This window comes from Acomys russatus, chromosome 7 (assembly GCF_903995435.1).
Source record: "Acomys russatus chromosome 7, mAcoRus1.1, whole genome shotgun sequence".
NCBI classification, from domain to species: domain Eukaryota; kingdom Metazoa; phylum Chordata; class Mammalia; order Rodentia; family Muridae; genus Acomys; species Acomys russatus.
The window spans coordinates 5,545,946-5,571,030 of NC_067143.1; the positions used below are offsets into that span (position 1 = coordinate 5,545,946).

The following is a 25,085-nucleotide window of genomic DNA, read 5'->3' on the forward strand; positions in this document are numbered from 1 at the left end:
AGAGAGGAGGTCTGGATGCGCCCCCCCCCCTCCACCGCCCTCCACCCCGTCTGAGGGGGGTGTATCTGGAACATGGGACCTCCCTTTTTAGGGGACCCATGAATTGTGGGGCCCAGAATCAAGGCACAGGCCAGGGCCAGCCCTGCCCCATCTCCTCCCCCAGGCCTGGTCTCCTCACAGGACGCCCCCTCCCCGCTCTTCCTGCCGGGCTTCCTCTTGCCTTTTCCTGTCCCCCACCCAGTGCTGGGAGCCGGGGCAGAGGAAACCACTTTACAGAGGGATTGGGACTTAACGGAGGCCAGCGGCAGCAGGGCCTCCGGGTGCTACGGGACCCGAAGCAGGGTAAGAGCCACAGCAATGACCCATCCTGGGACCTAGGAGTTCATTGCTCCCCCCTCCCTCTGCCTCCCGGGGATTCAGGAGTCAGAATTGATTCTTCTGTAGCCTCCCTCTCCTCCCCCCCCCCCCCGCCGTGGCCCCCTCCTCATGGCCTTAGGACTTGGGGCCTTACCCTCTTCCCTTAGGGCCATGCTATCTGGTGAACGAAAGGAGGGCGGAAGCCCCCGGTTTGGGAAGCTCCATCTCCCAGTGGGCTTGTGGATCAACTCCCCAAGGAAGCAACTGGCCAAACTGGGGCGGCGCTGGCCCAGCGCTGCCTCTGTCAAGTAAGTGGCCAACTTCTGTGGCATGCCTGCCGTCTGTCCCTGTCTATCAAAGTCATGCGAGAGGGATCTTGCAAAGGTGGGCAGTGGTTCTTGTCCCAAGTAGACAAATGAGCTGGGGGTGGGGGTGGGGCGTGGCGGTGGCAAGTGGAAAACCGTGACATCGAGGGGCTGGGAGAGAAGAGCTGGGCCAGGGACGTGGGGTCAGGCCGGATGGCCACTGGGGATGGAACACACTAGGCAGGGCACAGGGATTTGATTCACCTTCCTTCCTCCCCTCTCTGTTCCACCTTATTTCCTATCGAGGGTAATATCTTTATTAATTATATTACGCATCTCTCTTACCTCCATTCCTCCCACCCTACATACACTACCATCTTGGTTTTCTGTCCCCACCCCTATCTGTGTCCCTTTCTTTTGGTCTTTGTCTCTACCTCTTGAGTTTCGTTCTGTCCCTGTCCCTTTCTCGATTCTTCTGCGTCTTTGGCCCCTCTCGGGTTCACTTTCTCTCTGGGGGGTGTCTCCCTGTGTCTTTCTGGGTCTTATTCTCCCTTCTGCGTCCTCTCTGCCCACTCCTTCTTCCTCAGGTCCTCGTCCTCCGACACGGGGAGCCGCAGCAGCGAGCCCCTGCCGCCGCCGCCGCCGCCGCACGTGGAGCTGCGGCGCGTGGGTGCGGTGAAGGCGGCGGGGGGCGCGTCCGGCAGCCGCGCTAAGCGCATCTCGCAGCTGTTCCGGGGCTCGGGGGCCGGCGGCGCCGGGGCCCCCGGCACACCCGGGGGCGCGCAGCGCTGGGCCAGCGAGAAGAAGCTGCCCGAACTGGCGGCGGGTGTAGCCCCGGAGCCCCCGCTGCCCACGCGCGCCGCGGTGCCCCCGGGGGTGCTCAAGATCTTCGCGGCCGGGCTGGCGTCGGGCGCCAACTACAAGAGCGTGCTGGCGACGGAGCGGTCCACGGCACGCGAGCTGGTGGCAGAGGCGCTGGAGCGCTACGGGCTGACCGGCGGCCGCGGGGCCGGCGACGGCGGCTGCGTGGACGCCTACGCGCTCTGCGACGCTCTGGGCCGGCCCGCGGCTGGCGTGGGCGGCGGCGAGTGGCGCGCCGAGCACCTGCGCGTGCTGGCCGACGCGGAGCGCCCCCTGCTGGTGCAGGACCTGTGGCGCGCGCGGCCCGGCTGGGCGCGGCGCTTCGAGCTGCGCGGCCGCGAGGAGGCGCGTCGGCTGGAGCAGGAGGCCTTCGGTGCTGCGGATGCAGACGGTTAGCGGAGGGGAGGGCACAGAGACGTGGGGCGGGACCCTGGAGATAGTGGGGCGGGACCTGGAGGCAGTAGGATGACCGGGCAGGAGCTGCTGGGGTCCTGGCTTACAGGGGGAAGAGAGAGAGACAGAGGTTGTGGAAAAAAAGGCAGGGGTGCTAGGGAGGGGTGCTTCTGGGAGGGGTGCCTCTGGGAGGAGCTGGTGGTGGGTCTACAAAGTGAGAAGACTCTGGACTGGACCTGCTGGGGGCAAGGGGAGGGTAGGAGAGGCCAGTAGGACAACCGGTGATGCTAACTGTGGGGCAAGACTTACAGGCAGGGTCTGTAAAGAGCAGCAGCGTGGTTAAAAGGGCGCGCCCTACATGAGACTTGTTATTCTTCCTTTGGGGTATAGCTTATTTTATTTTAACCAAGATATAGCCCAGGAAGCCCTTGAACTTGATCTTCCAGCCCCAGCCTCCCGAGTGCTGTAATTATGTGTCTATAATTATAATGGACACCTAGCCCAGCCATTCATCAAGTTTTAATCTCAACGAAGTTCTAGGTGAAGGTCCAATGCAATAATGTATACAAAGGGCGTGGCTCGTGCTTAATAAAGCATAGGGAAGGCTGAAGAGTTGGCTCAGAGGTTAAGAGCACTGGCTGCTCTTTCAGAGGACCCGGCTTCAGTTCCCCGTACCCACATGGCAGCTCACAACTGTCTGTAACTCCAGTTCCAGATGATCCAACATCCTCACGCAGACGCCCATGCAGGCAAAACACCAATGCACATAAAATAAAATAATTTAAAAATCATTTTAAAATGGGAATAGGGCTGGAGAGATGGCTCAGTGGTTAAGAGCACTGCCTGCTCTTCCAAAGGACCCGGGTTCAATTCCCAGCACCTACATGGCAGCTCACAACTGTCTGTAACTCCAACATCTGACACTCCCACACCAACGGACATAAATTAAAATTAAATTTAAAAAAAGAGAATAAAAGAATAATAACCACCAAAAAGAATGACAATTATTGTTATTCCCCCCCTCCGAAAAAAGAAGGCCCTTACTGAGCACGCATTGTGAGCCACATGGACACATGCAGTCCCCACCTTTTTAGTGGAAAAACGTGTATCTTCATTAGGCGCCTTTCAATAGGGAGCCTTCCGTATGCCTATGGACCGCTGGAAAACGTTAGAAGGGTTTTATTTTTCACTTTTAGTACCTAGACCAGTCTCCAACGTACAGTGAATTGCTCCATAAATGCGTGTTTAAGGAATTAAAGGGCACTGTCTGCTCTTCCAGAGGTCCTGAGTTCAATTCCCAGCAACCACATGGTGGCTCACAACCATCTATAATGAGACCTGGTGCCCTCTTCTGGCTGGCAGGTGTTATATGCAGGCAGTACACTGTAATATATATATGTATATATATATATATATATATATATATATATATATATATAATTAATATATATTATTATTAATTACCAGGTTGGAGTCAGGCGAAACTGACGTCCAAGGTTTATAGCCTGTGTTCTCCATCTTCCCTCAGGCACAAATGCCCCATCTTGGCGAACACAGAAGAATCGGTCTCGGGCAGCGTCTGGTGGGGCTGCTCTGGCCAGTCCTGGGCCAGGGTCAGGATCGGGGACCCCCTCTGGGTCCGGGGGCAAGGAGCGATCTGAAAATTTGTCCCTGCGCCGCAGCGTGTCTGAGCTGAGTCTGCAGGGGCGGAGGCGGAGGCAGCAGGAACGCAGGCAGCAGGCGCTTAGCATGGCGCCAGGGGCAGCTGATGCTCAGATGGTACCAACAGACCCTGGAGACTTCGATCAGCTGACACAGTGCCTCATCCAGGCACCTAGCAACCGTCCCTACTTCCTTCTGCTCCAGGGTTACCAGGATGCTCAGGTTAGCCCTATCTCCCTTACTCAGGGAGCCACACCAGCCAAAACCACAACACTCAGCATGCCTCGGGTGTTATGGCAGTTCCACAAGATTCCCAAGTAGAAGACAGCATAGTGAGCTGAGGTGGAGGGCAGATACAAAGATCCCATTTGAGGGATACGGCGAATGCTTCCTTTCATTCAGGGGTGGAAGAAAACATGGTCTTGGTCAAAGGCCAATCCATTGTCAAAAAGGACATCCCTAGCAAACATCCGTTTCGTGAAGGAAGGTCTGTGTCCTAGGTCAGGGAAATCTTTCTTTGGCGTCTAGATCCTTGTTCTAGAAAAAAGGCAGCTTTCTTGATGGGAGGAATAGACTAATTCGTTTATAAAGGTTCACATGACAACTGGCTGGCCTCTTGTTTATGGAGGCGCTGAAACCCGCGTGCATTTGTGGTTTTGCAGCTTTGAGGACTGAATCCAGCTCCTCGCAGCTGCTAAGCAGGCGCCCTATGGCTGAGCAAAGCCCCACCCCCACTGGGGGGTGCCAGGCAGGCGGTGTACTTCTGAATCATTCTTGCAGCCTTTTTACGATGACAGAGGAGCTCCATCAGTTACCCAGGCTGGTCCTCCTGTTTCAGCCTCCTGAGTAGGTGGCATGGCATACCTGTACCATCAGGCTGTGTTTCCATGCATTACATACTTGTGTGCCACTAGCACACGCTTAGTGGGTTTATTTAGGAAGGGGGTCAGGGTGCGTCCATGTTTAAAGATGGAGGTGAGAGCCTATTTTTATTTTTTATTTATTTAATTTTTGAGACAGGGTTTCTGTGTAGCCTTGGCTGTCCTGGACTCTGCTTTGTAGACCAGGCTGGCCTTGAACTCACAGCGACCCACCTGCCTCTGTCCCCCAAGTGCTGGGATTAAAGGCCTGCACCACCACTGCCCGGCTTGAGAATCTACTTTCAGACCAGGGTCTTCTGCAATGTGTTTTCCCGTTCAGTGGATGAAATAGGGCGTGTAAGAAGGGGGCCTCTCTGAAGCTCCTGTAAGCATTTCTAGAAGAGCCAGCTGTCTCCGTGGAGGCCTCTGGAGATACCTGCTTTGGGATGGGAATGTTGAGAGCGTCCATTAATGGACCGGGAGAGTATTGGAACTCCGTCCCGAGGAAGGGGCCATGGATGAGCTCACTGTAGACATATGCTATGTTGCCTTGGGAGTGAGTCCATCGCTGAGTGGAAAGAAATGAGTCTGTTGTGGGGTGGGGCTCTTTTTGAAAGCACGCCTTCATTGGGCAGAGGTGATGGAATCCCCTTAGTTCATGGGGTGGGGATGGGGGTCCCTCTTAGTTCCCCTTAGTTCTGTAAAGATGCTCATTACTTGCTTTGGGATGATTTCGAGAGAAACTGTTATTAGAAAGGAAAATACACCGGGTGTGGTGACGCATGCCTTTAAGCCCAGTACTTGGGAGGCAGAGGCAGGTGGATCGCTGAGTTCGAGGCCAGTCTGGTCTACAAAGTGAGTTCAGGACAGTCAGGGCTACACAGAGAAACCCTGTCTCGACAAACCAAAAAAAAAAAAAAAAAAAAAAAAAAAAGGAAAATACACTGAAGACTTGATAAGTGGGTCTCAGGGTGGGGAGATAAAGACAGGTTCCGTGGAAAGGTCTGCTCTTTGAGGGTGATGGGACAGACCATTTTAGGAAGGGGTTGGGGATGTCTGAGGAAGCCCCTGTTCATGGGGTTGGATGGTACCAAGGAGTACACTGTAGGGACCGGACAGGGCGATTCATTCAGAGGAGTTGAGAAGACTACTTACTGGGGAGAAATCTGTTTGGAAACCTCTGTGTGAGGAGGAGGAACTAGAGGAATGGCTCTACAGGTAAAAGCACACACTGCCGAGAATAAAGACCCAGGCTGTATCCCTGGGACCCACACGGTGGAAGGAGAGTCACAAGTTATCCGTTGACCTCTACTTGAACGCTGTGGTGCTCTCCCCGCGCCCTCCCCCCGCCCCCGTGCCCCACCAACAAAAAAGGATGGAGCTACAAAGTGTCTTGGAAGAGGTTATTTATGGGCAGGGGGTGCTCAAAAGACTTCTTTGAGGACCCAGGAGACCTCCCTGAGGTCTTGGTTTGAAGAGGTTTGGTGGCGCACCCATGCCCACAGCAGCACCCTCTGCTTTCCTCTAGGACTTCGTGGTGTATGTGATGACCCGAGAGCAGCACGTGTTCGGCCGGGGTGGGCCCTCGTCGTCCCGTGGCGGGACCCCAGCCCCATATGTGGACACCTTCCTCAACGCCCCAGACATCCTGCCGCGACACTGCACAGTGCGCGCGGGCCCGGAGCCCCCGGCCATGGTGCGCCCATCGCGGGGCGCCCCGGTGACGCACAACGGCTGTCTTCTGCTGCGTGAGGCAGAGCTGCGCCCCGGAGATCTACTGGGCCTGGGAGAGCATTTCCTGTTCATGTATAAGGACCCCCGTGCCGGGGGATCTGGGCCCGCTCGGCCACCCTGGCTGCCCGCGCGCCCCGGGGCCGCGCCACCCGGACCGGGCTGGGCCTTTTCCTGTCGTCTGTGTGGCCGTGGCCTTCAGGAGCGCGGTGAAGCGCTGGCCGCCTACCTAGACGGCCGCGAGCCGGTGTTGCGGTTCAGACCACGAGAAGAGGAGGCTCTGCTGGGCGAGATAGTGCGCGCTGCAGCTTCGGGCGCAGGGGACCTGCCCCCGCTCGGGCCCGCCACTCTGCTGGCGCTGTGTGTGCAGCATTCAGCAAGGGAGCTGGAGCTGGGCCACCTGCCGCGCCTGCTGGGCCGCCTGGCCAGGCTCATCAAAGAGGCTGTTTGGGTGAGCACTCCCTAGTCCCACAAATCTTTTTTTCTTTTCTTTCTTTCCTTTTTTTCTTTCTTTTCCTTTTTTCTTTTTTTGAGACAAGGTTTCTCTGTGTATGTAGCCTTGGCTGTCGTGGACTTGCTTTATAGACCAGCCTGGCCTCGAACTCACAGCGATCCACCTGCCTCTGCCTCCCGAGTGCTGGGATTAAAGGCGTGCGCTGCTGCTGCTGCTGCTGCTGCTGCTGCCGCCACCAGGTCCACAAGTCTTTCTATTGCCCCCTATCTTTCTCATCAGCAGCCACCTACCTGCTCCTTCTTCACAGGTCATTCTGCCATATTCCTGCCCTGCCCAATAAGTTTCCCCACAATATCTCTTCTGCCTCAACCAGCTAGCCCCCTGTTCAAGCTTGGGGGTTGGGGGGTGGGGGCGGGGGAAAGAGACTACTTTTCCCGTGATGCTTGGAGATGGGCTGAGCTGATGGCACTCATAGGTACTTCAAGAAGCAACCACCTTTAGATTTCAGATTTGTTTACTAGTACTGGGGTTAGACCCCCATCCTATGGCATGCCAGGCAGGTGCGCTAGTGCTGAGCTGAGCCTTATCCTCAACAGCTCACTGAGGGATTCTAGACAGGCACCCCACTGCTGAGCCACATCCGCAGCCCTCCTTTTAGTTTTTACATTGAGAAAAGGTGTCACTAAGTTGCCCAGGCTGGCCTTGAACTTGAGACCAACCTTCTTGCCTCCACCTATGGAGCTGTGGAATCATGCAGAAGGCCATTATGGGATGTGGGAGGAGGTGCCACGGGATGAGACACGGGAGAAACTGGCTAGGCGAGGTCATTGTGGGAATTGCATTGGCCAGCCCTTTGGACATGGAGCTTGGAACAGTAAAAAAAAAAAAAAAAAAAAAAAGACAAACAAACAAACTAGGAGGATCTGTCCGTGGGGCCAACACTATGGAAGTGATGAGGAGTAATCCAGAACAAGAGAGAAGCTTCACTGAGGGCTGGAAGGGGTCAGAGATAGATTTTCGTGGGGGCAAGAGGAGTTTAACAGACAGGAAATGAAGTAAACAGATTCCTAGTGACTGTGGAGTTACAGTGGGAGAAGCGTGCCTGGTGGCACAGACCTACAGGGGAGGCTGAGGCAGGAGGATGGCAGACTCTAGGCCTGGCTGAGTTACAAAGAGCCTTTAAGACCTGTGCCTGGGCAACTCAGACACTGTCTCAAAATAAAAACATAAAAGGTGCTAGGCGGTGGTGGCCAATCGCCCTAAATCCCAGCACTCGGGAGGCAGAGCAAGTGGATCTCTGTGAGTTCAAGGCCAGCCTGGTCTACAGAGTAAGCTCCAGGACACAGAGAAACCCTGTCATCAAAAAACAACAACAACCAAAAACTAAAAACAAAAAGTCAAAAGGCCTGAAGCTGGAAGTATTTGGTATGTTCTTATAATTTCAGCACTTGGAGGAGGCACTAAATTGGAAGCCAGTCGATGCTAGATCATGTTTTAACAAAAACAACAACAAGCCGGGCGTGGTGGCGCACGCCTTTAATCCCAGCACTCGGGAGGCAGAGGCAGGTGGATTGCTGTGAGTTCGAGGCCAGCCTGGTCTGCAAAGTGAGTCCAGGATGGCCAAGGCTACACAGAGAAACCCTGTCTCGAAAAACAAAAAAAAAAAAAAAAACAAAAAAAAAAACACAACAACAACAACAACAAAAAGTTGGGGGGCCAGGGGGGCGGAGGATGAGGGTGTACGTATGTAAAACTGAGAAGATGGCTCATTAGGCAGACATGGTGGCCACCTGTAATCCAGCACTCAGGAGGCAGAGAGCATTCCCCACAGCAAGCTGGCTAGCTGGACTAACTGGAATTAGCAGGTTCCAGATTCAGGGAGTGGCCCCTGTCTCAATAGAGTGGATGTCGCGCCTCGCCTGAGAGTCATCAGGGAAGGCATCAGCATCCACTTCAGGCCTCCACACTTACATGTGCATCCATACATATGCAAACACTGATACAGCTATGCAACATACACACACACAGAAACACACACACACACACACACACACACACACACACACGATCCCTTGAGCATGCACACACGTGCATTCAAGGATACAAAGTCGTACAGTCCTGGTCCCCTCAATCCAGCCCCTTACATTGATTTTTTATCTTACTGTTCCACAGGAAAAAATTAAGGAAATTGGAGACCGGCAGCCAGAGAAGTAAGAGAAAGCTGGGGCACACAGATCTGGAGAGTCACGGGGTGGGGACTAGAGTCTGCTCACCATGGGGCCTTAGGACACTGTCTGTGACTCCCTGGGTGGAGAAAAACTCAGGCCTTGGGGTTTGGGCTTTGTGTTGAGGGTCCTTCCTCTTCCCTCAGCCACCCAGAGGGCGTTCCTGAGGTGCCTCTGACCCCCGAGGCTGTGTCTGTGGAGCTGCGACCACTCATACTGTGGATGGCCAACACCACAGAGCTGTTGAGCTTTGTTCAGGAGAAAGTTCTAGAGATGGAGAAAGAGGCTGACCAGGAGGGTGAGCTCAGGCCCAGGCCCACTTTGTCCCCTTGTCACAGCCTGAATCTGGAGACCTAGCACCCAGCCTGTTCTCCTCTCATCCCCAGGCCTGTCCTCAGACCCACAGCTCTGCAACGACTTGGAACTGTGTGATGAGGCCTTGGCTCTCCTGGATGAGGTCATCATGTGCACTTTCCAGCAGTCCGTCTACTACCTCACCAAGGTGGGCCTTGGCTCCTGCTTCCCCTTTGAAACACTCTCACTTTTTGTTTAACTGACATTGTGTTGCTCTGACATCACTTCCTTCTCAACCTAAGCGTTCTCTCTCCATGGAGTCATTTCCCATTTCACCCTAGAACCTTGTTCTTGTCACAGTACTTCCTGTTTGGGATGACATCACTTCCTTTGTGTTTCATTTCCCGTCTTTGCTACCCTCAAGTCTTGTCCAGCTGAGCTGCTTTCCTCCGTATCAGTAACTATTTTTTTCAAGCTTACACTTGTGAAGTTTTTGCTGTTAAGTTCTATGTGTTTGCTGACATCACTTCCTTCATCTCTTATGTCACTTCCCCTTTCTGAGCCTAGGTCTTTTTTTTTTTTTTTTTTTTTTTCACTGAATTATTTTTGTGGGGTTTGATTTTCCCTTTGCCACTTTTGACCTTCTGCTTGGACTAGTCAGGGCATTGGTTATGGTATACTGAATGCCCTGTCTGTAAAATAAGAGGGCATCTCCCAAAATATACAATCATAGGTTCTGGGAGTGGCCTTGACGTGAAGCCTTTTCCTCTGAGGGGCTGCTGCTTCCTGTATGTTCTTAACAAGTACACTCACGCCTCCTTTGTCAATGTCCTCATTTCCTGTCCTTGGCACGGTCGCACTTTCTATTGGCTGGCTGCCACCCAGCTCCTACTTCTGGACTCTCCATTCTTTAATTTCCTTTGGAAATTCTGGTCAAATATTTCTTTGACTCAAGGAGGCGCCCCCCCCCCCTTTTTTCCCCCCATTGTCCCATCTTACCTGAGCTATCTCTATGAGAACTACAAATTACATAATGCATGAGAGATGCTCTTAAAATATCTAAGATGCTTCCGGAAAACATTTCTCAGGACAAGGTCTTCCAGGAAGCCTAATATCTGCCAGAAAACCAGCTACAGAATAGGGATTTGATCATGGAGGCCCCTGGGAATGGCGGTGGTAGAACGGACTACAACTCCCAGAAGCCCTAGATGGCATACCCCATCTTCTTCTTGCCTGCCACTCTGATGTTTCTACCTCTGTGTTTCCTCCCCAGACTCTCTATTCAACACTGCCAGCACTCCTGGACAGTAACCCTTTCACGGCTGGGGCGGAGCTGCCAGGGCCTGGGGCGGAGCTGGAAGCCATGCCACCTGGGCTCAGGCCTACCCTGGGTGTGTTCCAGGCAGCTCTAGAACTGACCAGCCAGTGTGAGCTGCATCCCGACCTCGTGTCTCAGACTTTCGGCTACTTGTTCTTCTTCTCCAACGCATCCCTTCTCAACTCCCTGATGGAGCGAGGTGAGGGCTGGGCTGGGCTGGGCTGGGCGTAGCTGGCAGCCCAGGAAGCTCAGGCTTTAGCTGTGGGCATCTTGGTTCCCAGTTGGACTTGGCCTGGGAAGTGGGTCCATTCACTGCCTCTCATTCCCTCCTACCCAGGTCAAGGCCGACCTTTCTATCAATGGTCTCGGGCTGTCCAAATCAGAACGAACCTGGATCTTGTTTTGGATTGGCTGCAGGGAGCTGGGCTGGGTGACATAGCCACCGAGTTCTTCCGGAAACTCTCCATTGCTGTGAACCTGCTATGTGTGCCCCGCACCTCCCTGCTCAAGGTGACTCCTGCTCAACCTTACTTAGACGTTCGTCTTTAGACCAGCTCTGCCATTCTCTGTACCCTGCCTCTCTGGGACCCCAAGTCATCTCCATCTCTAGATTAGACACTGTGACGGGCCTCTGGCAGCCATAGGAGTCAGTGGCAAGAACGACTGAACAGGAACGTTTGAATGCTAATGGAATTTTCTTTCTTTTTTCTTTTTCTCTGTGTATCCCTGGCTGTCCTGGACTCACTTTGTAGACAAGGCTGGCCTTGAACTCACAGAGATCCTCCTGCCTCTGCCTCCCAAGTGCTGGGATTAAAAGCATGTGCCACCACGTCTGGCACTGGTGGAACTTTCTAGAAATAGTTCCCCATGATCCCTTTCTTAGACGTATTGAGTCACAAATTCTGGTTTGAGACTGAGAAAAATGATAGTTAAACATCCATTGAGTATAAACTGCAAAAAACCTGTGATAATATCAACAAACATCTCATTTAAAGTAGATTATCAACTGACATTTTTTTCAGATGAAAAAACTGACTCAAGTAGATCACTTTTTTTTTTTTTTTTTTTTTTAGCTCTTGCTATGTAGTGCTGGTTGACCCGGAATTCACTAGGCTGTCCTTGAGCTCACCAAAGATTCACCGCCCCCCCCCCCATTCACAACAATATCAGGCTTTTACTTTTTTGTTTGTTTTTCGAGACAGGGTCTCTCTGTGTAGCCTTGGCTGTCCTGGACTCACTTAGTAGACCAGGCTGGCCTCGAACTCACAGTGATCTGCCTGCCTCTGCCTCCAAAGTGCTGGGATTAAAGGCGTGCGCCACCACGCCCGGCTCGGGCCTTTACATTAAAAGAAATATATATATATATATATGAGTGCTATATATGATTGTGTATATGTGCACCATGTCCATGAAATGCCAGATGGGAGGCAGATCTTTTCGGAACTGGACTTACAGACCATGTGGGTGCTGGGAACTGAGCCTGGATTCTCTGCAGGAACAGCAAGGGTTAACTGCTGAGCCTTCACACTGGCCCCTTAATTTCACTTATTTATATCTTACTACAGTACTGGGATGGAAGCCAGGGCCTTGCACATGCTAGGCAAATACTGCCCCTCACCTGCACCTCTGGACCTCTTTTTAATCTTGAGATAATAATTTCACCAAGAGCCAGGCATGGTGGCACACGCCTTTAATGGGGAGGCAGAGGAGGTGGATCTCTGTGAGTTCGAGGCCAGCCTGGTCTACAAAGCAAGTCTCCGAAAACCAACCAACCAACCAACCAAAAAAACAAAAAACAACCAAAAAAAAAAAAACCCCACAATAATTTCACCATGTTTCTCAAACTGGGGCGGCCGGCCTGCCCCACTGGCAGCTGGGACTGGAGCCGTCTAACTTGGTCTTTCCCCTAGGCTTCATGGAGCTCCTTACGGACTGACTACCCGACCCTGACTCCTGCTCAGCTCCACCATCTCCTCAGCCACTACCAGCTGGGTCCTGGCCGTGGACCACCACCAGCCTGGGACCCACCACCTGCAGAGCGAGATGCAGTGGACACAGGTGAGCAAAAGTGGGCTAACAAACACTGAGAGGTCTTCTTTCTTTGTGACCTAAGAGTCCGTGTCCCCAGCCCTGCCCCAGTTCCTTTTCTCGCCCGGGATTCTGGATGAGAATCCTGGTGCTTTCATTCCCCAGGATCTAGATGCCCTCTCCACAAGGCTTAAAGAAGACTAGGGCTGCGATTGTAACAGTAGTAGGGCTTGCTTACTTTCGGGTCCCTTCCAGTACCCAAAGGACAGCTCAAACATGTAATTATTTTTTTTTTAATTTTTAAAATTAATTTATTCTTGTTACATCTCAATGTTTATACCATCCCTTGTATCCTCCCATTCCTCCCCCCCCCCCATTTTCCCATTATTCCCCTCCCCTATGACTGTTCCTGAGGGAGATTACCTCCCCCTGTATATGCTCATAGGGTATCAAGTCTCTTCTTGGCAACCTGCTGTCCTTCCTCTGAGTGCCACCAGGTCTCCCCCTCCAGAGGACATGGTCAAATGTGAGGCACCAGAGTATGTGAGAAAGTCATATCCCACTCTCCACTCAACTATGGAGAATGTTCTGACCATTGGCTAGATCTGGGTAGGGATTTAAAGTTTACCACCTGTATTGTCCTTGGCTGGTGCCTTAGTTTGAGCGGGACCCCTGTAATTATTTTTTACTCAGACTTAATTCCCTAGCCTCTTCTCTCCATAGGAATCTGGCCCCTCTGTCCTCAGAAATCTCTCAAGATTTCCTACCTCATCCTCAAGGTCCCAGGGGTCCCTGTTTCCCTGGTAACGGTTTTTTCCTAGGTTTTTGGTTATTCGGAGACAGGGTTTCTCTGTGTAGCCCTGGCTGTCCCGGAACTCACTCAGTAGACAAAGGATCCACCTGCCTCTGCCTCCGGAGTGCAGGGATTAAAAGGCGAGCTCCACCCGGGGCACTCCCCGCTTTCCTCACCCCCCCACCCCCACACTTAACTACAACTCCCATCCTGCTTTGGGATACAGCGTTTGATGCTGGGATATGCAGTTTTTTTCTTCAGGCGATAGACCACCTCACACCCATGCTGAGTCTCTAACTCGGTTTTCTTCGTACTCACAGGGGATATCTTTGAAAGTTTTTCCTCGCACCCTCCTCTCATCCTGCCCCTGGGCAGCTCACGCCTACGCCTCACCGGCCCTGTGACAGATGACGCATTGCACCGAGAGCTACGTAGGCTCCGACGACTCCTCTGGGATCTTGAGCAGCAGGAGCTGCCAGCCAATCACCGTCACGGACCCCCGGCGGCTGCGACACCTTAAAAACCAATGACGAAGGAACGCGCGAAGCTTGAAACTGCATCGGTTCTTAAGGGAGCCCGCCTGGGCGCAAGAGCATTCTGGGAGCTGTAGTTCTCCCCGCGTAGAACGCTGGGAGTTTGAGTTGTCGGGTTGGTAGAGATGGGACCGTGGGAAGATGGGCTTTGGATGTGAATGCCAAGAAATAATAAAAGTATCTGTGTTGTTGACCTTTCTTGTCAAGACCTGGGAGCCTCAGCGAGGATGGTTTTTAAGGTGCCAGGGACTGTGCTTGGAACTCTGGGCGTCTGCCAAGTTTGGGGAGATATTTCTAGCCATGGCCTCAGCTTGCCCTCTAGCTCGAAATGTGACCCTGGAGCACTGAGTACTGCAACACAACTCGGAACACAGCCCGGAGCGTGCCCTGCTGAGTCTCAGACCCTGGGTACTGCCCCGTGGCAATAGGCCACCATCTCCTTCCTAGCCACAAAGTCCAACCTCTAGCCTTCTCCCCGGTCCTGATGCAGTCTGCCTATTGTGCACCGCGCTGAATGACAACGCACAGTACCTCTGATACCCGGAGACCCTCGGATCCTAGTCCTCGTCTATCAGATTTAAGAACGCAGACCTCATCCTCTCTCCCTCTAGACCAGACGCCTAAGCCTCAGTCTCTCTCCCTCACACCAAGAAGAATCCTTGTGCCTCTTCCTTTCTTAGAACCAGGGGTCTGGGCCTCATGTTTGAACTTTCCCCTCCTCCGAACTTGACTCCTACTGCTGCGTCAGGAAAAAAGAACCAACAGGTGGCACCTGCCGTCAGGGTCTGAACATGACCACCTGCCGCTGTTGCTCACCCGGGTCCGTCTCCCTGCATCTGCCCCTGTCTGTCGCCTGTCCCCGCTCCACCCAACCCCCCGCCCCCCAGCCTAGGACGCGGGGGTGGGGTGGGATGGGGTGGGGAGACCAGCGTAGTGAGGCCAGCCAGTCCTCCCCGGGCGCGTGTGTGCCCCGCCCCTTCTCTGGATCCTGGCAGGGTTTCTGATCCAAGGCCCGCTCCCCTGGCTCTCCAAGACCTCGCCCCAGAAAAGGGAGTCGAGGGCGGCCCTAGGCTTGTGGGGGCGGAGCCTGAGGTCTTCAGCCTAGTCCTCTGAGTGTCTACCCGCTTCAAGGCACAGCTGAGTAGCTGAGCGGAGCCCACCTGGTGAGAAGCCCCTGGGGAGGAGACGGGGATCCTCCTGACTACCCTTCATTCACCGTTCTGGTCCCAATATCTTCCCCACAGGGCCTGGGGCACGACACTCAATCTATTCCGTTTTAGCTGTGTTTCCTAGGCACCTGCCAGCCTCTCTAATGATTCCCTGCTGACTCAGATGGGGGGGGGGGGGGGGGGGGGGGGGGGGTAAGATTCTAGTCCCTAACAGCTTGGAGTTCTGGTCTTTAGTCTCCTTTTCCTTCAGGACTCCAGGCGACGGCTTCCTGCACTTTTCAAAGACGCAGCCGTCCAGATTGCAAAGCTCTCGGTGCAGGATGCAGGAGCACACGACTCAGGCCCGTCCTCTGTCACCAAGGTCCAGGAATTGAGACCCAGTCCTCTGGCTTCAGACTTAAAACTCCAGGCCCCAGCCACCTTCATCCTAAGTCCCAGGGCCCCAGGCCCTAGCCCTGGCCTCACACACCCTGGGGCCCAGGCCCTGGCCCTCCTTTCTCAGACCCAGGAGTCCAGAGCCCAGCTGTCCCTCAAAGAGATCTGACCGGGTACTTTTGTCTCTGATCTTTCCCGCTCTCTCCCCAAACGGCAGCGGCAGCCTCCCGTCATCCACTTTGACCCCCGCTCTCTGGTGCCTCTGGCCTTCCTCTCTGTCCAGGTCTCCACCCCAGCCTCGGCAATGACCCTGGCCGCCTCCTCCCAGCGCTCCCAAATTATCCGGTCCAAGTTCCGCTCTGGTGAGAGGGTGCTTGTCTCTATGCATGTGGGGAGGGGTCCCAGTGAGACTCTTCTCCCAGCATGGGTGGAGGGACCAAGGTCACTCGCCGCTGGGGACTAGTGAAATGATAGATGGGTGTACTAAGCCATGGCTGGCCACACCCAAGAGTGCATATGGTGCAAAGAACTTAAAGTGACCCGTAGGCAAAGCGGAAGAGCGGTATGGGACCTGAGTGGCATGGGTGTACGGCAGGGGGACCAACCACGAGCTGTCAGGCCTTGAAAGTGTCAGTAGTCACGGCCAATGCAAAGGGAGGAACAGAGCAGTGCACTGGAAAGAGCGGTACCCCCAAACCGAGTGTCAAGTCTCGAGTATGTGAATAACATTCATGGGGGTGCAAACCAGCGAAGAGTAAGTTGGGGTGAGAAGTCACGTGAAGGCTATGCCAACACAAAAGCAGCATCTGTGCAAACCAGAGCCCAGAGAGGTTTGAGCTTCAGGGGGTAGATTTGCAGGATGCTGCCTGTGAGGAATGCTAGGGGTAACACAGAAAGGGGGTGCATGGATAGAAGGAAGTGAGGTGTTGATAGGTCAGCGACTATACCAGGGTGGACACAGACTCCCAAAGTGGCAGGTGGAGCCAGAAGCATGGCTGCCTCCTGGCTGGGCCTACAGTCTGAGGAGTGGCTCTGGCCCAAGATGCTTTGCTGGCAGGAGCAAGCAAGAGGCCCTGGGAAGGGAGAGGGAGCAGGCTGCCTGCCCACCCGCCCCGGGTGTGTGAAGGGGCTGGGCACGTGTCTCCCGCCAGCAACTGCAGCTCCCACCCACCAACCAAGTCAGGCTTTGGACACTCCCTTCCCGCCTTCCTCGTCCCACCTCCACTTTCCTTCCACAGTCCTGCAGCTTCGGATCCACAGACGGAACCAACACTGCAGTAAGTGTGGGCCCCCAAAGGGAAGGGCTAGTGGCCTCAGTCAGTCCTCAAGGAGCATGACTGCCCTCAGACAGTAAAGCCCCAGCCTGTCAGTCTCAGAGGACTCAGGAGTCACTTGGGCCACCTCGCCAGGCCTGTAGAGCTCTGCAGCCCACTGCTCAGCTTTCCTACCCCCGATAGATACCCACTTGGTAGAGTCAGGTATCCCAGCCTCTTCCACAGTCAGCGTTGGAATATAGCTTATTAGCTTGTCTGTTTCCCCGAAGTCAGGGGAGATGGACACCGCCTGCTCCTGTCCCAGGAATACGCTAGCTATCTGTGCTCCTAAGCAAACAGACTCTGTCCTTTCTTGAAAATGTGAAAATCTGGGTACCCAGGAGGCCAGCTGGACAGCTTGGTTATGCCCCTCACTCCTGACCAGCCCCCTTTCCCTTAGTCACCTTCCACCCTAGCAGGCCTGCTGTCTGCTGCCCTTCTCAGGGTCCTCCACTATCTCCTCAGCCTCTGATTCGGATCCGTGGATCTCAGCCTCAGGCCCAGCTCTGGCTCCAGCCTTGCCCTCTGTCCCTGCTTCGTTCCTTGTCAACCCTGGCGTCTTGTCCCCAGAGCCAACATGTTGTCCTTGGAGGTCCCCAAAGAAGGTAAGTTTTTGACAGGAGTAGAGGGCAAGTGGCCGAGGCAGGCTCGCTTTGGTTCGGCTAGCCACTGTTTTGTATTTCTGGTGTTGCCAAGTGGACACTTTACATTTCACGGGCCAGGATGGTGGGGAACACGCTGAGGCATCATCTTGGCCTTTTCTCTCTGGTTTTGTTTGTTAGTTGGTTGGTTTTTTGAGACAGAGTTTCTCTGTGTAGCCTTGGCTGTCCTGGACTCGCTTTGTAGACTAGGCTGGCCTCAAACTCAGTGATTCCCCCTGCCCGTGCCTCCCGAGTGCTGGGATTAAAAGTGTGGGCCACCACGTCCGGCTTCTCTGTTTTTGAGACAAGCTCACTATAGATGCCAAGTCAGGCCTTGAGCTCCCCATCCTGCCCCGGCCTCGCTGGTGCTAGGGTAACAGGTGTGCTTGTCTTTCCCTCCCTCTTTCAGGAACCTCCTAGGAGTTCTCCACACTGGAAGGAGCCCAAGGTCAGGGGGAAGTTGACATACCACCTGTACATGCCTCCCGAACGGAGACCAGGACCCAGGGCAGATCTCCCAGCGGAGAGGTCAACCCTGGGTCTCCCGGAACCACCTCTGTGGCATGAGAAAAACTCAGAGAAGCCACACCCTCGGTAGGACTCTCGTTTCTACTCTCCAGGGGACCAGAAACTCAGGCCCTGTCCTCCTCCCTCAAACCTGGGGTACAAGGGAGAGGAGACTGCTCTGGAGCCTCCTTGCCCAGAACCCGCGCTGGCCTGTGCATGCTCCCAGCCCGGCTGCATATCTCCCATACCCATACCCCCCCCCACCCCAGCCCTATGTTTGCTCCACCGGAGGGTCCAGAATTCCTTACTTTCCTGAATCCTCAGAAGCCCCTCTTTTTAAGGTCTCTAAATGCCTTTCTTCCTCTGTCCTAATTTTACCTGACCCTGTCTCGCCTGTTGCTAGGATGAAGCCGTCCTCACCAGGAGTCTCCAGTCCCTCACCCACTCCACACAAGCTGCAACTTCAGACCCTTAAACTGGAAGAGCTGACGGTGAGTTTAGGATACACCCTTGGCCTCTGTCCTAGGGAAGTCAGCCTAGACTGTAGCTCCTCTTCTTGGTTTCCTAGTCGTCCCTCCCCAGAGCTCGGTCAGCATCTCTTCTGCCTGCTCCTCACTCAGGTCTCGGAGCTTCGGCAGCAGCTGCGCCTGCGGGGACTTCCGGTGTCCGGGACCAAGGCGATGCTCCTGGAGCGCATGCGTGGTGGCGCCCCGCCCAGAGAACGGCAGAAACTCAGGCGGGAGGACAAAGAGTCCGCTGTTCCCTGGCCTCGCCTTAAGGCCAAGGCGCTGGGAACTACCCGGCGGCCCGGCACGGTGAGGGTGAGGCCGTGTACACATGGGCCAATAAAGTTATTTATTTATTTATTTATTTATTTATTTATTTGGTTTTTCGAGACAAGATCTCTCTGTGTAGCCTTGGCTGTCCTGGACTCGCTTTGGAGACCAGGCTGGCCTCGAACTCACAGTGATCCACCTGCCTCTGCCTCCAGAGTGCTGGGATTAAAGGCCCAATAAAGTTCTAGAAGAGAAAGAGGAAGAGGAGGCAGAGGCAGGCGGATCACTGTGAATTCGAGGCCAGGTCTGCAAGGCGAGACCTGGACAGAGAGAGTATGAATCGGAAGAGAGAGAGAGAGAGAGAGAGAGAGAGAGAGAGAGAAGAGGAGAGGAGAGGAGAGGAGAGGAGAGGAGAGGAGAGAGAGAGAGAGAGAGAGAGAGAGAGAGAGAGAGAGAGAGAGAGAGAGAAATAGGGTGAGACCTCGGAAAAGAAATAGCCAATGAAATATTGGCAAGGAAGCCAAGCACTAGGAGTTCAAGGCCAGCCTGTTTTACAGAGTGAGTTCCCGGACAGTCAAGGCTACACAGAGAAACACTGTTTACGCACGCACGCACGCACGCACGCACGCACGCACAGACATGTGGGCAAGGAGACTTAACTTGCACTTGGGGGCGAGTCTTAACAAGACCAGCTGGCTTGGGATCCTGACCAATTATTGGTTGCTCTGAGGATGTATTACGAGAGCCCGGAGGGCGTGGTTTAATAGAGGAAAAACCAATGAAAGGATAGGGCGGGGCCTGTAAGTTTATTTAGGGAGTATTAGGCTCCTCATGATAGAAGACCGAAACCGACCCTGAAAGTTGTCCTCAGATGCACACACACATGCGCACATACATAACAACAGTAAACAAAGTGTTAAAAAAGAAAAGAAAAGAAAAGAATTGGGTGAAGCCAAAGAAGGGCCAGGAAGCAGAGCCACGCCTGGTGTGCCGGGTTTACTGAACTCCCACCTTTTCTGGTTTTAGGTGAAGGCTAGTGGGACAACTCCTAGGCTGAGGTTTTCTGGAGCCACGGATCCCCTGGAGGCAGCTCCTGCTCTGACTTTGCCTTCTGCTCTGGCTCCCGCTCCGGCTCCGGCTCCGGCTCCCGCTCCGGCTCCGGCTCCGGCTCCGGCTCCGGCTCCCGCTCCGGCTCCGGCTCCGGCTCCGGCTCCAGCTCCCTTCCCAACACCACCTCCAGCCAGCCTGACTCTGGAGGAGGAGCTGCAGGAAGCGATCCGCAGGGCGCAGGTGGAAGGGGGTGCCTGGTTGGGGCATGCTCGGGGACTGAGCTGAGCTGTGGACCTCAGCGGGACCCCAGGGTCACGTGGCATGTGCTCATCCACAGCTACTTCCGAACCCGGGCATCGATGACATCCTGGAAGACCAAGTGGAGCCAGATGGTAGGAGCTGAGCTCCCGCGTTCAGGGGAGGAACAGAACTTGGGAACTCCCGGGTTGGGGGGAGGAGTGGGCTAGGGACAGCGCAGTGTGTAGGACCTGTCCCCCTAAAGCTCACACTCCTCCTGCAGACCAGCTGCCTCCCATCCCCTTGGATTTCCCTGGCTCGTTTGACGTGCTGTCTCCCTCCTCGGACTCGGAAGGCTTCTCTTCCGTCTTCTCTTCTTCACTCCCGTCCCTCACAAGCTCCCTGTCCCCTTCTCCGAGGACCCTCACGGATTCCTTGGACTGGCTGGAGGCCTTGAGTGGGGGTCCACCGCTGGGCTCTGGGCCTCCAGGCCCCAGCATCTTCTCTGCGGACTTATCTGACCCCAGTGGCACTCGGCTCTGGGAACTGCTCCCAGATCCATGGTGACAGACGCTGGGGTTTCCAAGGAGAGGTCATCCCCACCCACAAGGACCCTCCAACCCCAGAGGACTCAAGATGCCCTCATCCCCTCCTGGCCCACAGCTGCTGACATGTCAAATGCCTAGACTTGCTTCCTGCCCTCTGTGTGACCCCCTCCCAGTCCGTGTAGATGGGGGTGGGGCCTCACTTGCTACTGGCCAGTGCAAGCAAGTTACTGACCCCTTCAGAGACCTTCCTCCAGACACTGGGTGGCCGCTTGTCACCTGGGGGTCTGATGGCGTTTAGGAAAGGACCAGGTGAGTGTAGAGTAGAAGCAAGGCACCCCTGAGTTCTGACTAGAGGTGAGTGCACCAGAAGCTACTAGTGGGAGGCGACTATAAACTCCCTATGACCTTGAACCTATAATCCCTCCCCCCACCCCCTAGCACTATGATTGTATCTAGCAGTCTTGATTTTTTTTTTTATTTTTTATTTTTAAGAGCAAGTCTTGTCATGTAGTCCATGCTGCCCTCAAACTTGTGGCAATTCTCCTGCTTCAACCCCCTGAGTGCTGAGATTACAGCCGGGGAGCCCTCATACCCAGTTCTCAAGGTTTAGTGATGTGCTCCCAGGAGCCAGGAGGTGGGGGGGGGGAGGGTAGAGATAAAAGGGAAGAGATGCTCAGGTGAACTTTCCTGTCTCTACCTCGAGCTGTGAGGGCATCTGCCCGGCAAATTAAACTGTGGATCTCCTGTAGCCTGAGGCTTGAGAGACTGGGCATTCCCACGCATGTTTGGACTCATTAACAAACTGGAAAAACAGGACTGACCGTGAGTTACTTTCACACAGCTGTGATCAGCACTCACAAGGGAGTAAGTTAAGGGAGGAAGGACTTAAATGCCCAGGATTTCCAGAAGGTTCAGTTGTGGTGGCTCTGCCCCATGTGCCTGGGGTGGGACACCATGGTGGCCAAGGGAATGGAGGAAATTCTTCTCCTCTTGTCTGACAGGAAGGGGGCAGACAATCTAGGAAGAGATACCCGTAAGATCCACCCACCAGGGGCCTCACATCATCTAGTCCCGAAGTTTCCAGAAGTTTCCAGACCTCTTGAAATAGCTCTAGTATCCCATGCCCCAGTGGGATGCAGTCGACGCATACCATGAGTGGCTGTGGTTTACTGGGTTCTGCGGGGCTGGGGGGGGGGGGGGATGCTGTCCGCATCATCTCTCCACTAGGCTCACTGGACTTCTTGGGCGGGAGCCCCGAACTTTTAAGGATGAAAGTTCAGCTTGGAGTGGTAGCACATGCCTGTACTCCTAGAGCTCAGGGCAACAGGCATGAAGAGCTGAGGCCGAGGATCATAAATCCAACTTCAGCTCTAGAGTTCGAGACCAGCCTGGGCTACATGAGACTCTGTGTCACAAACGAGAGAGAGAGAGAGAGACAGAGAAAGAAAGAGAGAGGGCGCAGGAGCTGAACAGGTGAGACCAGCAGACACCAGACATGGGTGATCTCCTACGTCTTCAGGCCTGGCAGTAAATTTTGTCTAGTCTTCCTTTCCTGTTGAGGTCAAAAGGGGAAAGACAGGACTAGCGTTAAAGCGACAGGAAGTATGTATGTGGCATATCTATCAGATGTGCATAACCTGGGTCCTCAGAGTTGAGAAGAGCAAGAGCCTCAGTTTCTACTGTGGTAAAGGTCAGAGGTCACGATCCCAATGCAGACTGACTTTCCTGCTGCTATTGGACATGGGGTCATGGAGCTGTGACAGATCTGGGCTTCTGGGGGAAAAAAAGGACAGAAACCCTGGGGAGAGCCGAGAAACAGCTGAGCCTCCTCTGAGGGTTAGGGGGCACTGGTAGAGAACTTTCTGAAAGAAGAGGAAAAGGAACATGTGGCGGAGGCCCCAGAGTGTGGAGGAAGCTGGCCAGCGGGGAAGCTGGTGGGCTGGAGCGCACTGAGCGGGACAGCAGGAAGGTGGCGGCTGGAGAGCCGCACGGAGCTGAAGCGCCCCGTGACAAGCTGAAAGCCAACAGAGAGGTTCCCGGGCCTGGAGGGTCACCATGGTTCAGTGGACTTTCTCTTCGGGCTCTAGATAATTCCTTCTTATTTCTTATATTTTTAAATGTATGTGTGTGTGTGTGTGTGTGTGTGTTTTGTGTGCGAGTATGTGTGTGTATGTGTGTGCATGTGTTTATGTGTATATGTGTGTGCACGCGTGTGTGTGTGTGTGTGTGCGCACCCTAGATATGTGTTCAGGTCCTTGGAAACTAGAGGAACCTGTAACTCAGCTGCCGCTGGACTTATGAGCTGCTTGACATCGGCATAATTGCAACAGCGCCCATAAGAGCAACCAGCCGTCTCTCCAGCCCCCTTGTTCTTGTTTGCTGTTTGTTTTGGCTTTTTGAGACAAGGTCTCTCTGTGTAGCCTTGGCTGTCCTGGACTCGCTTTGTAGACCAGGCTGGCCTCGAACTCACGGAGATCTGCCTGCCTCTGCCTCCTGAGGGCTGGTTGTTCTTGTTTTTTGTTTTTTTGTTTTGTTTTTTTGAGACAGGGTTTCTCTGTGTAGCCTTGGCTGTACCGAACTCGCTTTGGAGACCAGGCTGACCTCGAACTCACAGCTACCCACCGGCCTCTACCTCCCGAGTGCTGGGATTAAAGCCGTGTACCACCATGCCTGGCTTGTTTTTGTTTTTGTTGTTTTACTTTTTTATTTTTAATGTATCCACCTTTATATTTTGTGCTTTGCCTGCATGTATGTCTATGTGAGAGTGTCAGGTCTTGGAGTTAGTTACAAACAGTTGTGAGCTGTCATGTGGGGGCTGGGATATGAACCTGGGGCCTCGGAAAGCAGTCAGTACCCTTAATGGCTGAGCCATCTCTCCAGCTCCTTGTTCTTGTCTTTTGAGACAGCGTCTGATTGTAATCATTTCCAGGTCAGTGTCTCCCCGTCTCTGGCTACCGAGGTCCTTTTCTGTCTCCTCTGTGGCCTCCAGTTACTTTCCGCTCTCCTCGCGGTTCTCATCTGCCTTCTGGATGCTTCCTTCTCCTTGTCTTTTCCCGGCCACAGCCACCTCTACCGTTGTATAATCCACACCCTCATCCTGGGGTCCTGGGCCCCTGGTCACCAATTTCCCACCAAGCCTCACTCCCATCTCCTGCCCACTGTCTCCATATCCCCTCAACCAGTCGGCCTGGGGTGGAGAGCACTATAGGGCCCTGCACAGCCCCGGGAGGCGTAGGGGGGCCTGTGGCCAAGCAATTCTCTAGAAGGTGCCGATTTGGAAGGCTAGTACAAGTTTGGTGTGGGTGCTGGCTTGAGCACCGAACTCACGTCACCACTGCTACCCAGACTGCACACACTGCAGTCTCTGCCCTGGCCTCCGTGTCCACATGCTATCCTTGATCTTCATAGACTGTAAGGTATCTCGTTTCCTTCAGTTCCCTCCTTCCTCCTCCTCCTCCCACGAGACAAGATCTCTTGATGTAGCCCAGGCTGTCCCCATACTGGACACTGTCAGGTTTCAGCTTCTGGAGTGCTCAGATTAGGTGCATGGGTTACCACACATAATCCTTTGTTTCGTTTTGTTTTTTGAGACAGGGTTTCTCTGTGTAGCCTTGGCTGTCCTAGACTCACTTTGTAGACCAGGCTGGCCTCGAACTCACAGCGATCCGCCTGCCTCTGCCTCCGAGTGCTGGGATTAAGGGCGTGCACCACCCCTGCCCGGCATAATTCTTCTTTATCTGAAGTGTGATTCCAGTTCCCTAACTATATGACTGTCAAAAGTCGGTGGACAGGCTGGGCGCAGTGCTGACGCATGCCTTTAATCCCAGCACTCAGGCGGCAGAAGCAAATGGATCTCTCTCTGTGAGTTCGAGGCCAGCCTGGTCTACAGAATGAGTTTCAGGACAGCCAGGGATACACAGAGAGACCCAGTCTGGGAAAAAAAAAAAAAAAAAAAAAAAAAAAACAAGAACAAAAACAAAAAGATCAGTGGACACAGAACGGGCCTGTGCTGACAGCATTTGGAGATAGAATTCACACCCATCTGCCCATTCAAGTTCATTGTTTCCCAAAAGCTCAGCTCATCTGCCTCCATGGCCACTTTAAATTCATTTTCTGTTGTTTTGTTTTGTTTTCTCCTTTGCGTTTCAAAGATTTATTTATTTAATATGTATGAGTGCTCTATCTGCATGTATACCTACAGGCCAGTAAAGGGCACCAGATCTCATTATAAATGGTTGCTGGGAATTGAACTCAGGCCCTCTGGAAGAGCAGTCGGTGCTCTTAACCTCCGAGCCATCTCTCCAGCCTTCCTTTGAGTTTTTGAGACAGGGTCTCTACATAGTCCTGTCTGTCCTGGAACTCACTGTGTTCCAGGCTGTGGTGATTCCTCCTACAAGCTTTACAGCAGGCAGAGGAAAAAAATAAATAAAATAGGGTGAGGTAAGAATAACTCAGCTCAGCCGGTGTGGTGGCATAAGCCTTTAATCCCAGCACTCAGGAGGCAGAGGCAAGCGGATCACTGTGAGTTCGAGGCCAGCATGATCTACAAAGTGAGTCTAAGATAGCCAAGGCTACACAGAGAAACCCTGTCTCAAAAAAAAAAAAAAAGAATAACTTGGCTCTGGCTCAGCCCAATTTTAGTATAACCGGTGCTG

The 25,085-nt window shown here is 53.8% G+C and overlaps 2 protein-coding genes across 2 annotated transcripts; both read left to right on the forward strand.

Moving 5' to 3' along the window:
• Nucleotides 1-32: 32 nt before the first annotated feature.
• On the forward strand, nt 33-14,027 carry Rasip1 (Ras interacting protein 1). Its single transcript, XM_051148533.1, has 12 exons — nt 33-342; nt 525-665; nt 1,250-1,914; nt 3,445-3,800; nt 5,967-6,620; nt 8,796-8,833; nt 8,995-9,146; nt 9,235-9,350; nt 10,416-10,659; nt 10,798-10,970; nt 12,371-12,518; nt 13,602-14,027. The coding sequence occupies exons 2-12, from the start codon at nt 529-531 to the stop codon at nt 13,799-13,801; spliced, it is 2,883 nt and encodes a 960-aa protein (XP_051004490.1). The 5' UTR covers nt 33-342; nt 525-528; the 3' UTR covers nt 13,802-14,027.
• A 1,554-nt stretch (nt 14,028-15,581) lies between these two features.
• Mamstr (MEF2 activating motif and SAP domain containing transcriptional regulator) lies at nt 15,582-20,858 on the forward strand. The gene is made up of 9 exons (XM_051148534.1): nt 15,582-15,720; nt 16,597-16,635; nt 17,137-17,276; nt 17,722-17,906; nt 18,223-18,310; nt 18,440-18,640; nt 19,682-19,885; nt 19,983-20,037; nt 20,166-20,858. Exons 1-9 carry the CDS (start codon nt 15,663-15,665, stop codon nt 20,447-20,449), a joined length of 1,254 nt encoding a protein of 417 aa, XP_051004491.1. The 5' UTR covers nt 15,582-15,662; the 3' UTR covers nt 20,450-20,858.
• Nucleotides 20,859-25,085: the final 4,227 nt, after the last annotated feature.

Bases quoted from the DNA above. Each gene is read 5' to 3' on its own strand.
- Mamstr (XM_051148534.1), top strand. From the start codon at position 15,663: ATGACCCTGGCCGCCTCCTCCCAGCGCTCCCAAATTATCCGGTCCAAG. The intron at 15,721-16,596 runs GTGAGAGGGTGC...TTCCTTCCACAG, and splicing joins CCGGTCCAAGTTCCGCTCTG to TCCTGCAGCTTCGGATCCAC. The intron at 20,038-20,165 runs GTAGGAGCTGAG...CTCCTCCTGCAG, and splicing joins AGACCAAGTGGAGCCAGATG to ACCAGCTGCCTCCCATCCCC.
- Rasip1 (XM_051148533.1), top strand. From the start codon at position 529: ATGCTATCTGGTGAACGAAAGGAGGGCGGAAGCCCCCGGTTTGGGAAG. The intron at 8,834-8,994 runs GTAAGAGAAAGC...CTCTTCCCTCAG, and splicing joins GGAGACCGGCAGCCAGAGAA to CCACCCAGAGGGCGTTCCTG. The intron at 12,519-13,601 runs GTGAGCAAAAGT...TCGTACTCACAG, and splicing joins GCGAGATGCAGTGGACACAG to GGGATATCTTTGAAAGTTTT.